This window comes from Panthera tigris, chromosome D4, assembly GCF_018350195.1.
Source record: "Panthera tigris isolate Pti1 chromosome D4, P.tigris_Pti1_mat1.1, whole genome shotgun sequence".
Taxonomy (NCBI): Eukaryota; Metazoa; Chordata; class Mammalia; order Carnivora; family Felidae; genus Panthera; species Panthera tigris.
The window spans coordinates 24,006,497-24,020,417 of NC_056672.1; the positions used below are offsets into that span (position 1 = coordinate 24,006,497).

Genomic DNA, 13,921 nt, shown 5'->3' on the forward strand with positions numbered 1-13,921 from the left:
AAATCCTGAGATGGGAATAAACCTGGCATATGGCCAGGAATGATGTGCTCTCAAGGGGGTGTGTGGGACAATGTGGCACGTGGATTATGTAAGTTTTACATAGATCTCCCCCAGAAATAAACTACATGAAGACAAGGACTGTCTGCTTTGTTCTCTAGTCTCTGCTCAGCACACAATGAAGTGGATACAATGAAGCGTGTGTTGAATGAATCCCCTCTGTATTTCACTGCCTGGTTCTGATGTTTAGCATGTTAGGCTCACAATTCCAAGATTTAAATCAAGAAAGATTTTCCAACTGAAAATAGTGACACTGTAACTCATTGTTCAAGCCTGCATGTCCATGCTACAGGGCAGCCCTTCCATGGTGCTGATGACAGACAACAATGACCACAGTATCAGATCAGACTGTTAGGGCATGAATTTATCCGACCCAAGTACCTCTGATTCCTTGTTGGGGAAGGACAGGTCGTGAGAGGGCCCTGGAGCATTCTCACACACTGGTAATAATGGCAGAATAAACACTTCCCATGGTAATAGGCTGGATAGACATGGGCTTCATCCTCTATTCAAGTGCATAACCAAATTTAGACTATTCAACTAAGCACAAATCTTAGAGAGAGAGAGAAAAAAAAACCAACAAGTTTCCCAATGCTCTTCTACCCAAGTGACACACTGCCCTTTGGCACAGTAAACTTCTGGAACTCAACCATGTTTTCTAAACAGGAAACCCTTCTTTTTCCTTGACATTGATTCCAGAACTACAGGAGTCCAGGAACTGGTAGAGAGTGGGGAGGAAGGCAGGATAATTCTGGCTACTCTTTGTCAATGTTCTCCACTAGAGGATGACAAGTGGTCATTTTACTTCCATGAGAGGTTTAAATCCTTGGTACAACTACATCTATTAAAGGGAGGTGAGCGGAGTTCTGCCTGGACAAGGACAGGAGACCCATCAAAAAGGATGGAGGTTGGGGGTGCCTGGGGGGCTCAGTTGGTTAAGCATCTGACTTTGGCTCAGGTCATGATCTCACCATTCATGGGTTCGAGCTCCACATCGGGCTCCGTGCTGACAGCTCAGAGCCTGGAGCCTGCTTCGGAGTCTGTGTTTCCCTCTCTCTACCCGTCCCCCAGTCCCACTCTGTATCTCTCTCTCTCAAAAATAAATAAACGTTTAAAAAAAAGTTTTAAAAAAGGATGGAGGTTTGCCAAAATACCTCTTAAAGTGAATGTAGACAAAAGTGAAGGGCCATAAACTACAAAGCTCATGAACTGCTAAGGTCTATCCCAATAGACCCACTTTTACCCTTACCATGGCTAGCTTTTCTCCAAAGTATCCTGGGACACACTTTTGTCCCTCTGCTGCAGCAGCATCACGAAGATCAGCCTTGTTTCCCACCAACATGATAGGAATGCTCTCCTGGGTTGCATCCTGCCATAAAGAATAAAATTGTGTGTTCATCAAACACCGAGCAAGTTCCACTGACAAGAGCAGCAATACCAACCGCAGCTTCCATTCTCCAAATGCCCCTCGGGTGCCAAGTGACATAGAGGGACGATCTTTAAGCCTCAAAGTATCTCTAAAAAGAGTCAGACTTGTTCCTATTGCCAAGTGAGAACACTGAAATTCAGAGAGGCCAAATAAGAACTTGTAAAGGCCCAGGCCACGGTCCAAATGCACTCCATCCCCCCTGCCACCGTACAAACCAATATAAACTCAAGAGGCATGACCACAGAATTATATTTGGCTGTGGCGCCCACAGCATTTTCTGCAGCTTTCACTCCAAAGAGCGGTGATGACCAGTCAACTTCGTTATCTCAGGTACAAAACACACAGGAAATCCCTCAGCCATAATGGGATAAAAACAGAGCCTGAGGGCTCCACATGCACTGCTGTCTGGTTTACAACAAAAGCAAAATATGAAGGTTCTAAAAGGTTCATTTTTCTTACAAGAGTTAATTACCAATCATTCAAAGGAATCAATTGTAAGGATAATGCTCCTAAATCAACTTACACAAACTGTACCACCATCTGGGACCACACGAGCTGGCAGAGCGTGAAATGAGAGAAGCACAGCTGAGTTTGAGGCCCCCCGCTCCCACCACTGGGCTGCCGGTGTGGGTGTGTGAAATCAGGCAAATCTCTTCATGTTTCTGCCTCAGTTTCCCCACTTGTAAAATGAAGGAGTTAGTAAGAGCACACGTGACCTCAAAAGGTGCTGATGAGAACAGAGGAAGATGACCTGACCAGCACAGAAAAACAGGGTTCTGGTTCCTAAGCACGAGAAGCAGGAGCCCCGACTAAGGCACATGGGACGTGCCCTTTGCGGTGTCTAAGATACAAGTTGTTCTTTCAGTTTGGTGCCCTACCTGTCACGAGATCAAGAAATAAGCATTAAAAATGATGACATTATACCTGACTTCCTTTCTCTTCAGCCCATTTTCCTTGCACCAGAGTGCGATAACAGCAAAGGGGGAAAGGAAATAAAAGGCCCTCCCAGAAACTAGGCACCCCATCCACTAACGTGTTAATTAATTGTGCTTCTTGGGCAAACTGCTCAGGTTCCAAGGGGGCACCATTTGGAAGCCATTAAACAAATATTCACTTAAGTAAGCCAAGAACCCAAGCATCCAAATGACTTCCCAAAGTCATTCCAGTAAAGACTGGCAGTTCCTTTAGGTCTTGACTCAAACTTCACCTTCCAGGGAGGCCATGCTGACCACACCACCTGCGGTCCAGTGCCTCATCATCAGGCCCCTTCCCCTGCCCTCTTCTTGTTGCTACAAGATTTGTTATTTTCTATCATTCTATTTATTTTACATATTTATTGCTGGTTATGTTTCTCCTACTAGAGTGCAAGCTCCGTAAGGATAGGGCTTTCCGTTTATTAATGGATACGCTGCAGGCTCTAGAATAGTACGTGCACAAAGGAGGCACTCCCAAAATGCTCTTGAACGTGTAAAAGTCAGGAAGAGATCCTACATCTCAAGTGTCTCCTCCCTTCAACTTTCACCCAATTATTCAATCAATACATTATTCATGACAGGTAAGTAAATGGCCAAAATTTAACTTTATCCCTAATTTTGTTGCATGATTTTGTAACCCAGTGGTTTTTATCAAAGTATATTCATTAATAATTCAGAGGGTCTGTTCACCACTGAAGTTCTACAACCCTCTGGCTTACCCCAACAATCATAATCTGAGTTTCTACCCATATTTATAGTGGCCATATAAACTGTCCCTACAGGGGATGCCTGGGTGGCTCAGTCAGTTAAGTGGTCAACTTCAGCTCAGGTCATGATCTCATGGTTCCGGAGTTCGAGCTCCACATCAGACACTCTGCTATCAGTGCAGAGGCTGCTTCCTATCCACTTTGGATCCTCTGTCTCTCTCTGCCCCTCCCCGCTCTTGCTCGCTCTCTCTCTCTCCCTCTCAAAAATAAACATTTAAATAAATAAATAAATTGTCCCTGTAGAATTTCCTCAAATTAGAGTGAGCCATGGCAAAGGTTTATCATGCTTTGTTTTTTTCTGAAGGTGAAAGTCTAATGCCAACTGGTACCTAATTTTTCCCGATTGCAAATTCAATCATTCATCTTCAATACAGTTTTCATCCTTTTCAGACCCTGTGAAAGATGATCCAAAGAGCGAAAAAGGTCACTTTATCATGTGTTGGTGATTAGCAAATCATGGCAAATTATGAGGTCCTGGTACATGCTGTGGCTGGTCACTAAGGGCCGTTTCAACATGGGCTGACCTTGCCTTTAGGCCTCCTTTCCTTGAGCATAAATCCAAAGACTTAAAACAAAGACTAAGTCTAAAAACAACAACAACAATTAAAAAACCAAACAAACAAAAAACAAAGACTAAGTCTGATAGTTTTAACAACAAAAAGTTTTGCTATAGATTTTGAATTTCTGTGAGGTATGAGTTTGCTGGGATTATGTCATTCTGGACTCATCGCTCTGTCCCAGGGAGGTCTGTCTATTCCCTTGAGCAGCTGCTTTTCCTCTGTTGACTGATGGTACCTTGGAATTCCTTTCTGGACCTCAAAAGCTTTTCTCAACCCACTGCTTACTCTGGCACTTTATCCCAGTAGCAACCAGGGTTGAATCAGGAGAGCCAATTCCCCATTCAACCCCTAACCTCTAAATAACCACAAGCCATTGTCCTATTCTTTCTCTACCTCAAGTTTCACATAAAAAAGTGAGAAAAACATTACACTTTTTACTTCTTTTCTCAGATACATTACACAGATGAATATAACATGTGGAAAGTTTTGTGAAATAAAAATCCTACATAAATGTCAACACACTTTCATCGTTATTTATAACAAATTTAAGTCATGATATTTCAGTAGAACAAAATGCACATTTCTTTGTCATTTCTCACATCACTTCTTTAGTTAGAAAGAGATCATTAATTCTATTTTTGATAGGGTATTAAATAGGCCCAACTGAAGAATCTAGAGGCTAACCTGGTATCATACAGCAATCAGTTCTGTGTTTAGTCACCACTGTACTATTTCATGCCTGTTAAAAATTATAGATAATGGACTTAATTGAAAAATTATATCAGCCACTATTTTTTTTTAATTTTATTTTTTCTAAAAGAGTATATTGAGTGGTGCCTGGGTGGCTCAGTTGATTGGGTGACTGACTTCAGCTCAGGTCATGATCTCTCAGTTTGTGAGTTCGAGCCCCGTGTCGGGCTCTGTGCTGACAGCTCAGAGCTTGGAGCCTACTTATGATTCTGTGTTTCCCCCTCTCTCTGCCCCTCCCCTGCTCACGCTCTGTGTCTGTCTCTCAATAATAAATAAATGTTAAAAAAAATTAAAAGAGTATATTGAACCATAGCTTGTAGTTTTATGTTGATTAATAACTGCTGGGGGCTCCTGGGTGGCTCAGTCAGTTAAGCGACTGACTTTGGCTCAGGTCATGATCTCATGGTTCATGAGTTTGAGCCCCACGCTGGGCTCTGTGCTGACAGCTCAGAGCCTGGAGCCTGCTTTGGATTCTGTGTCTCCCTCTCCCTTTCTGCCCTTTCCCCATTCATGCTCTGTCTCTCAAAAATAATAAATAAACATTAAGAAAAATAAAAAAAAAAATAAACGCTGACAGCAAGACACTTGGGTGGCTCAGTGGGTTAAGCATTTGACTTTTGATTTTGTTTCAGGTCATGATCTCGTCATGGTTCTGGGATCGAGCCCCACATCAAGCTCTGTACTGACAGCATGGAGCCTGCTTAGGATTCTCTCTCTCTCAAAATAAATAAACATTTAAAAAAATAAATAAAACTTAAAAAAATAACCTCTGGCAGCACACTAACTATGGTCAAAATCATTTCCTACTTTCAGAAATTATTCACCATGAAACCAAAGAAAGGTCCTCAGATGAAAGACATCATCTCATTTAACCAAAAAAAAAAAAAAAGAGCACAGATGTTACCACGTATGTTTAAAATACCAACTGGAGGGGCACCCAGGTGGCTCAGTGAGTTGAGCGTCCGACTTCGGCTCAGGTCATGATCTCACAGCTCGTGAGTTCGAGCCCCATATCAGGCTCTGTGCTGACAGCTCGGAGCCCTGGAGCCTGCTTCAGATTCTGTGCCTCCCTCTCTCTTTGCCCCAACCCACTTGCATTCTGTCTCTATCTCTCTCAAAAATAAATAAACATTAAAAAAAATTTTTTAAATAAACAAATAAATAAATAAAATACCAACTGGTATTTCAGTGATACCCAAATTACTGCCACCACAAGGCTGAGAACGCAGGTGCCACAGAACTGGGCCGTGCACATGCTCACATCCATGATGCGGCACCCACACATCCGGCATGCATGGAAGGCCCTGTGCAACACCCAGTCATTCTACACACTACTCCATGTGTAAAAGCAGCTTCTTCTCAGGCTGCCTACATGTGCATTTACTTCCAAAAGGGTTCTGATTTCATCTGTAAGAACACCCCCAAGTTTCATTCCCAGAAGCTCCCTTCAGTGGTATCCGTGGTTCTGTGGAAACCTACCCAGCTACTGAGGAAGAGACCAATACTGCCAAGTGTCACTGGAAACTCCCTCTAACACCCAGTCCTTCCTGTGACAGCCTGGACCAATGGTCTCTACCGGTGTGCACTTCAACCAAGAAAATAAATCGCACGTTTCAAGATGGCCTATGACTCTCTTGTGTAATTTTTGGTTTGCTTTTCTGTGTTGAGGTCTTACCTCAATCATATCTACCCACTCTCGTACATTAAGAAAGGATTTCTCGCATGTCACATCATACAGCAGCAGAACGCCATCTGCTCTCCTGAAGTAAGACTTGGCAATACTTCTGAATCTGGCAAAGAGAAAAGCATGTTAAGTAATGGTTCTAATCCGTCCATTGGGCAGGAGCTGCCCCTTCATCTCTTTTATGCTTTTTTTCTCATCTTCTAGAATAAGCCTCCCCCGAGAAGACTCTAACGGCAACCGTCACTGTGAAACAGCCACCTCCAAGGACTGGGATGTCTCAGCGGAAGGTAACTGGACAACAATCTGGGGTGCTAATCTACAAGAGCCAATCAATTTCTCCATCAAACTACCCCAAGAATGTCTGCAAACCGCAAAACATAACCAGGACAAGGTTGAAGCATAATTTCTTAAAAATTTCAGCCTTGGCAACAAGCTCCTGAACCTACGCGTGGGACACAGAAGAGGGAGGGAGATGCACAAGAGAGAAAATCTCTGTTTTGGTGGGGGGGGGGGGTCACACGAAAGAAGAACAATGGCTGCAACAGGCCAGAAACTGTACACACAAGGTGAGGGGCAGCTCGTGAGGGGAAGAGCATATACCTCAACGTGTATGTCCCAACTCTAAGCCAACTGCCTTATTTTATATTATCTTCAGTAAGGCCACATCAACCGTGAATGTTTTTTATTCCTTTTTTTAAAAAATATTTTTTAAATGTTTTTTTAACATTTAGAGGGCAGGGGCAGAGAGATGGGGACAGAGGATCTGAAGCAGGCTCCATGCCGACAGCAGAGAGCCCGATGCGGGGCTTGAACTCACAAACTGTGAGATCATGACCTGAGTTGAAGTCGGTCGCCCAACCAACTGAGCCACCCAGGCATCCCAACCACAAATATTTTTTTGTTTTTTTAATTAATTTTTTAATGTTTATTTATATTTGAGAGAGAGAAAGAGAGAGAGAGAAAGAGAGAGAGAGTGCGTGAGTAGGAGGGATACAGAGAGACAAAAACAGAGAAACTGAAGTAGGCTCCAGGTTCTGAGCTGCCAGCACAGAGCCTGACATGGGGTTCGAACCCACGAACTGCGAGATCATGACCTGAGCCAAAGTCGGGTGCTTAACTGACTGAGCCACCCAGGCGCCCCATGAATGTTTTTTAAACGTTGAAACTCAGCCTGCTCCAGAATATGAGCTCCGGGTGAACAGCTTTTACATATCTGTGTCTGTTCCCTGCTGAATCTTAGCAGCCTGAGTAGTGCCTGGTACACAGGCAGGCAGCACCCAAACTTAGTTGAACAACTGGAGAGATTCTATTTCCAAAGAGTTAGACAAGATTAAAACCTGTGCTTAATACTTATGGTCATTGGCAATGAATGCAAGATAAGGCAATGCCACCCAACATGAGTCTTCCATTTAGTTTGTGCCTCTGCCCTTGAACTGAAGGAAGCGGACAGATTCTCTTTTCCATCACTTACTGTACCCGACTAAGTACCTGCCCCCACTGACACTGCATTTGGACTGCTGGGTCACCTAAATTCCCTTCTTCTCTTTTTCCCCAAGTCAACACAGGCTCAGAGGAAGCCTAAAGATCGCCACGGACAACTGACAGGTAAGTGAAGGAGGGAAGAATGTGGCAAAAAGTGTGCATTCCTGAAATTGTAATATAATTACATGATCACGAGCAGAAAAAAACACCAAGCACCTTAGGAGGCTTGTCTAGGCAAACCTAAGCAGAGCCCAAAGCACCAAACAAAGCACTTGCCTCTCCTGACCGGCTGTATCCCAGAGCTGCAGGACCGTTCGCTCTCCATCCACAATGAGAGTTTTCATTTGAAAATCAACTCCTAAGAAGGAATTATAAGAGAACATGAGGGAACATGATGTAAATAATTCTATTGTTCTTTTACTCTCAAGCACTACTGGGATAAGACAAAAGCCAATAAGCCCAAGCTCAGTGAGGTAAACAGGAATGAATGTGGCCTTCAAGGAGACTGACCTTCAGATACTAATTACAAGTCAGACCACACGTGTGCACACAGATGTACCATCTGCAGGTTGGCTGACTTGGGGAAGGATTTAATCTATGGACAAAAGGAAAATCTATGTTCTATTTGCTTGGGTAATCAGATGAACTCAGTTATGTCTCTGTGTTTGTGTGTGTGCATGTGTATGTGCTTGTGTGCACATAAACGTGCATATGTGTATGTATGTGCATGTGTATGAGTGTGTATACGGGTAAGACACACATACGTGCCATGCTCTTTAGCAACTGAACAAAACACTGCAGTCTTTTTATGAATCAAATTACAGTGAACTTTCAGCTTTGTTATCTTGAAGGGTATGTAACAAAGGACCATAAATTTACAAAGACACCCACTGTGAAGAGGGTAATCAATCTGTTCTAATATTTCCAGTTATCAAAATAAGAACTCTTAGATGAAGAACAAAAGTGAATGATAATTTGCGTATCTTCAACCCTATTTACTGATTATTATGCAAATCTGGGAAATCAGGACACTTCTTTTCTTGTTCTCAGAAGTATTTACTCATGTATTCCATTGTAAAGGAGGGGAGGGATCATACACCTGCCTATGATTTTGACCATGACAAACTGGCCATTAATAATGTCACTTTATCAACAAGTGACATCTTATCAGAAAAGCTTTCCCTGGCCACCCTGTGTGAGATTTCGCCTCTCTCCAAACCTCATATTTTTTTATTTGTTTTTCACCGACTCCCGTCCTTTGGGATGTAGCTTCCTTCGAGGCTAGGTTTTAGTTGACTGTTCATTGTGTGCCCTCAGCACCTACAACTGCATTTGGCTCATAGAAGAACACAGGAAATGTTTGCTGAACAAATGAATCTCCAGCTCTGAACTTGGTTCAGTTTTTCTGACCGGCTAAGTAGATTATCTTTGTCCTTTGTCAGTCTTCTTTTCCTAAAGTTGGGCCTTCACTAAAACAGAAGAGGACCATTCTACAGACAAGGAGACACACACACACACACACACACACACACACACACACACACACACACACGCACGCATGTACGTATACAGAGAGAGATCTGTATATCTGTGTATCTAATCTCTAAAGAAAATAAACTCAAGCTAAACAAGGTCATCTCCCCATTATCAACTGAAGAAGGAACCATACCCAAAGTGGCACTTGTATTTCCTCGAAATTCATTCTTGCAAAGTCTCATGAGGAAACTAGACTTCCCCACTGCAGCATCTCCAGCAAGCACAATCTTGTAAGCCTTCTGTGAGCTGGAAGATTTATGGTTACCATCCACCATGTCTGTCTAGGGGACAAAAGCCATAGTGGGTGATAAAGGTCATGCCAGTTTTCTTCCTGAAAAGTTATATGACACAGTGTTCATGAATAAAATACCTCAGCAACTACCTACCGGTGGTGACAGTGCCGAGATGGGCTTTCTCGAAGAACTGACAATGCTGCCTTCACTAGAGGGCCCCTGGGGCTTCCAGTCCAAGATGGAAGCCACGCCTTCTGCACCAAACGTCTCTTCATCTCTTATATCAGGAACCTAATTTTTTTTTAAGGCAGCGATTAAAAAACAAAGTCTCTCATTACACATATACATCATGGATTAGAGAGAAGAAAAATAAGTAGCTGAATCTATAGTCAGTGCTGTTAGGGAACAGAGTAGCCCCGAATGGCAATCTGTGAGAATATCTTCCCAACTTGGTGGAGGGAAAAACCATTCGGCTGACTATGTTTCATATTTATAACTGTTAAGTTGTATTCCCATGACGGATACAAGTCAAACGGGGTGACAGATTTCTATCAAAGGTAAGGCCCAGGAGACCATGATTTCTGGGGCTTACGTCTGTGTCTGAAGCATCGCCCGCAAAGCTCTCCTGCATGCCGTGTGACCTCTGAAGTCCCCTCTGGTGCTTGTACTCCACCTCTGAGTCGTACTCATTGGAGTCTCTCAGGGTAGACAAGCCGCTGTCGAAGCAGCTCTCAGGCAGGCTGTCAACCTCACAATTCATTCTCTGCATTGGATCACAGAGGGCCAACGAGTCACAGTCCTCATCCACATAGGAAGAGCGGGATGACCTGGTGACAAAGGGGAAGAGAGATTTACCGGAGAGCTCACAAAGCTCAGGACCACACAGCAGTGGACTCCAGAAGATCAACACTCTAGCTTTGGCCAAGAACCACAATGTATTCCATGATTATGCATCAGGGGAAACAAAATGTTCAAAGCAATATCAGTTCATTCCATGCAACAATCAGTTAACATAAAGATACTCAAATCAAACATTTAACAAAAATGAAGCTGTTTTTAAAATCACTTTATTTCCTGATACAAAAGGAATTACAGTGTCCAGGGCATAAATGCAATCTCAAGTTGAGTTAAGAAAAATGTATGCAGAACACGTGAACCTTTTTACTCTGATGTGTTCGGAACATATTCCAAATAGCTTGTCCATTTCTGGATAACTCTCTACTTAAAAGAGATGCTGAGAACCTGGACAGCGAAGGCATCTATGGTGACATGAGACTCAGATACAAGAAATAGTTCTGTGAACTCAGCTTAAGTCTCGTGAACTCAGCTTAAGTCTTAACAGTTTCTCTCCTCAAATACTCAAAGAGCTGACACATAATGAAGAAGAATACATTCTCTCAAGTTGCACAAGACAAAATAAGGGCCAACTGATAAACTTTTCCAGGAGTCATACTTCTAAACAACATGGTGAAAAATGACAGGCTATTAGAAAGGTATGGTACTGGAATATGACCTGGGAGTTTTCTGCCAGTAGGTGTTGATACAGAGTCTAGAAAGACTCCTGTAGGAAAGGTACTTGGATAAAGGCTAGATCCCCTGACTTCTATGGATGTTTCCATTTATCAAACTCTCTAACATCTTATAAGTGAGGCAGAAATTAACATCAAACAGGAGAATCAAAAGAAACCACATTATTTCCCTAAATACTTTTGCTTTTCCATTTGATTTTCACAAAAACCTAAGTTTATGTTGAAATAAAAGCAAGGGCTATAACTCATTTAGTCCCCACTATACTCTGGGGACCATTCTGGCCACTTGGAATAGACCATCTCATCAGAATGGAGAAATGGGCAGGGTATATAAGTGTACAGAGATAAAAATATTAAGAGATTAATATGCTTAGAAAACAGAAGGTGATCTCAAATATAAGTAAATATAAGCCATATAAATCTGAGAACTCAAAAATATTTTGATGCCATTAGCAAATGTGTCAAATTAATTAAAAAGGTAATAACTTAAACCACCAAACTCTCCCTAAATATGTTGCTCATATCCTGGGGCATGTATTCACACCATATCTGTAGCTAGCTATCTGTGTGTGTGTGTGTGTGTGTGTGTACATTCTCTTGTTGTTTTATAATTTATGAAACTCTCCTTCTAAAACTGATTTAGGTAACACTATAAGGAAACTAAGAAAACCATACTCATAATACAGTACAAACTACTTCAGCTCCATGTAATTATTGATCAGAACTTTTTTTAAAAACTTATTCAGATTTTTGATAAGGAATGAAGAAGTGAAATCCTGAATTAAGAAATCACTTCCATGAATATCTAGACTCCAAATTAAAAATATAGGTACAGATCAGACTTTCTCAAAATCAAGTTCCAGACATACTCTTTTATTTTTTTATTTATTTTTTTTTTTAATTTTTTTTTTTTTTTAACGTTTATTTATTTTTGAGACAGAGAGAGACAGAGCATGAACAGGGGAGGAGCAGAGAGAGAGGGAGACACAGAATCCGAAACAGGCTCCAGGCTCTGAGCTGTCAGCACAGAGCCCGACGCGGGGCTCGAACTCACGGACCGTGAGATCATGACCTGAGCCGAAGTCAGACGCTTAACCGACCGAGCCACCCAGGCGCCCCTGGACATACTCTTTTAAAAGTAAACTATTCTTACTTCCCCAAAGAATATTTTCATCATAATTAAATATGTACAAATATAGAACAAGTCATATTTTTGTTACAGATCTTAGAGAAAACACAAAACTAAAACAAATAGACAAGTTAAAACCTAGTAAGGCCACAAAAGCAATAAAATTCACAATGTGCTTTTGAGTTTTTATATTAGCATCAAAAAGTAAATTTAAATGTTGATTTCTTACATCAAATTAATGACCCTCCAAAGGGGACATCAGTCCAGACCCTACTGGCCCACTGGTTCCTATTCAGGGTGATGAGCACCTGAGTGCTATGCTCTTATCTCTCTGAGCCACAGGCGTGTGATGACTTTGTCCCTTAGAACCTACTGTTGAGGAGTTCTTAGTCCAGTACTATTCAGTCTTACCCATAGTGTGTAATCTTTTCCAGAAAGAACTATGGTAAAATTTCTGAAATAGTTTTCAGTTATGTATCTTTTCCCTTACGTGCTTAGAATTGATCTTAAATATCAGTCCAGAAAAAGCACATTGCACCCACACATTGTTAAAAAGAAGGAGCCTGGGTGGCTCAGTTGGTTAAGCTGTGCTGGCAGCTCACAGCCTGGAGCCTGCTTCAGATTCTCCCTCTCTCTGCCCCTCCCTTGCTCTCTCTCTCTCTCAAAAAATGAACATTTAAAAAAAAATTTAAATAAAGATAAAAAATGTCTACTGCTTAGTAACAGAGCAACCAAGTTGCCTACAAGTCTATAAACCATCCACATTTATTATTTCACAAATCAGTGAGCAACAAAACTTCTGATACCTGGATAGAATTTTCCTAAAAGTGACCACCAATAAGCCTTGGTAACAGACCTTTCTGAAAGGGGACCTGACCATCTTGCTATCTCCGGGATAGTAAGTACATTATTCTTGAGAACAAAAGTTCTCAAATGCAAAGGGAATGAACATGAATTGGAGGGTTGCACTGGAAATGGAGAGCTGGAAACCTAGAGTTTATGTGCTCACTTCTATTTACAAACTTTGATACACTCCAAAGTTAACTTTTTAAGTAAAACAAAGAACATATGTGTTTGTACACACATGTATACATACATGTAACCTTTCAGTCCTTATCACTAGATCTCAAGCTAGGACCAATATTTCACTTCATATGATTCAGAATAGAGGTAAATTCTCACTTCAGCTTCAATACAATAGCTCACCAACACCTACTAGTCATATTTCTATTTGTTTTTAAAGTTTCCCTGCCCTTGAACACAGCTTACATATTATGCTGAGCTATTAAACATTTACAGATCACGCCAAGAGTCTCAAAATCATATACCACACGTACATCAACATCTTACACTGTAATTCCATTTATTTCCCTGAAACAGCACTCAGAGTCCATTTCTAAGGAACACGACCTGATGAGGGATGAGGTAATGGGGAGCACATGTAAAATCAAGTCATGATAACATCTTAAGGAAACTACTTTGCCCTCTCTGGGACATTTTTACTTGGAATTTTTACAGGTTTCAGAAATTTAAAATAACATAGCAGAAAATAGAAATTTGTGCCCAAAGTAGATTCTACTATTTTATTAATTCACCTTTAAGGAAATTGACTTTCCTTTTAACTTTGATCCAGAATTCAAACAAAAAGTAAGTAGGTGTTAACATACCTGTCATAGCCCAGAGGTTGAGGGGAATGACCATTAAATTTGGGACTGCTTCTAGAAATTGTATTCCCTGGTGATGTATTATTTATGCGCTGCAATACAAAAAATATATAAGCAATTTTTTGTT

At 41.5% G+C, this 13,921-nt stretch overlaps 1 protein-coding gene across 3 annotated transcripts in view; it reads right to left on the minus strand.

The window, feature by feature from the left end:
• Nucleotides 1–13,921, minus strand: part of RASEF (RAS and EF-hand domain containing) — an 82,142-nt gene that overhangs the window by 14,503 nt on the left and 53,718 nt on the right. For all 3 annotated transcript variants that reach the window (XM_042964743.1, XM_042964742.1, XM_015539985.2), the window contains exons 9-15: nt 13,798–13,886; nt 10,065–10,299; nt 9,626–9,763; nt 9,373–9,520; nt 7,980–8,061; nt 6,213–6,327; nt 1,307–1,426 (exon numbers count right to left, since the gene is read on the minus strand). In XM_042964743.1, the coding sequence (XP_042820677.1) occupies nt 1,307–1,426; nt 6,213–6,327; nt 7,980–8,061; nt 9,373–9,520; nt 9,626–9,763; nt 10,065–10,299; nt 13,798–13,886 (927 nt within the window). The remainder of the gene's footprint in view (nt 1–1,306; nt 1,427–6,212; nt 6,328–7,979; nt 8,062–9,372; nt 9,521–9,625; nt 9,764–10,064; nt 10,300–13,797; nt 13,887–13,921) is intronic.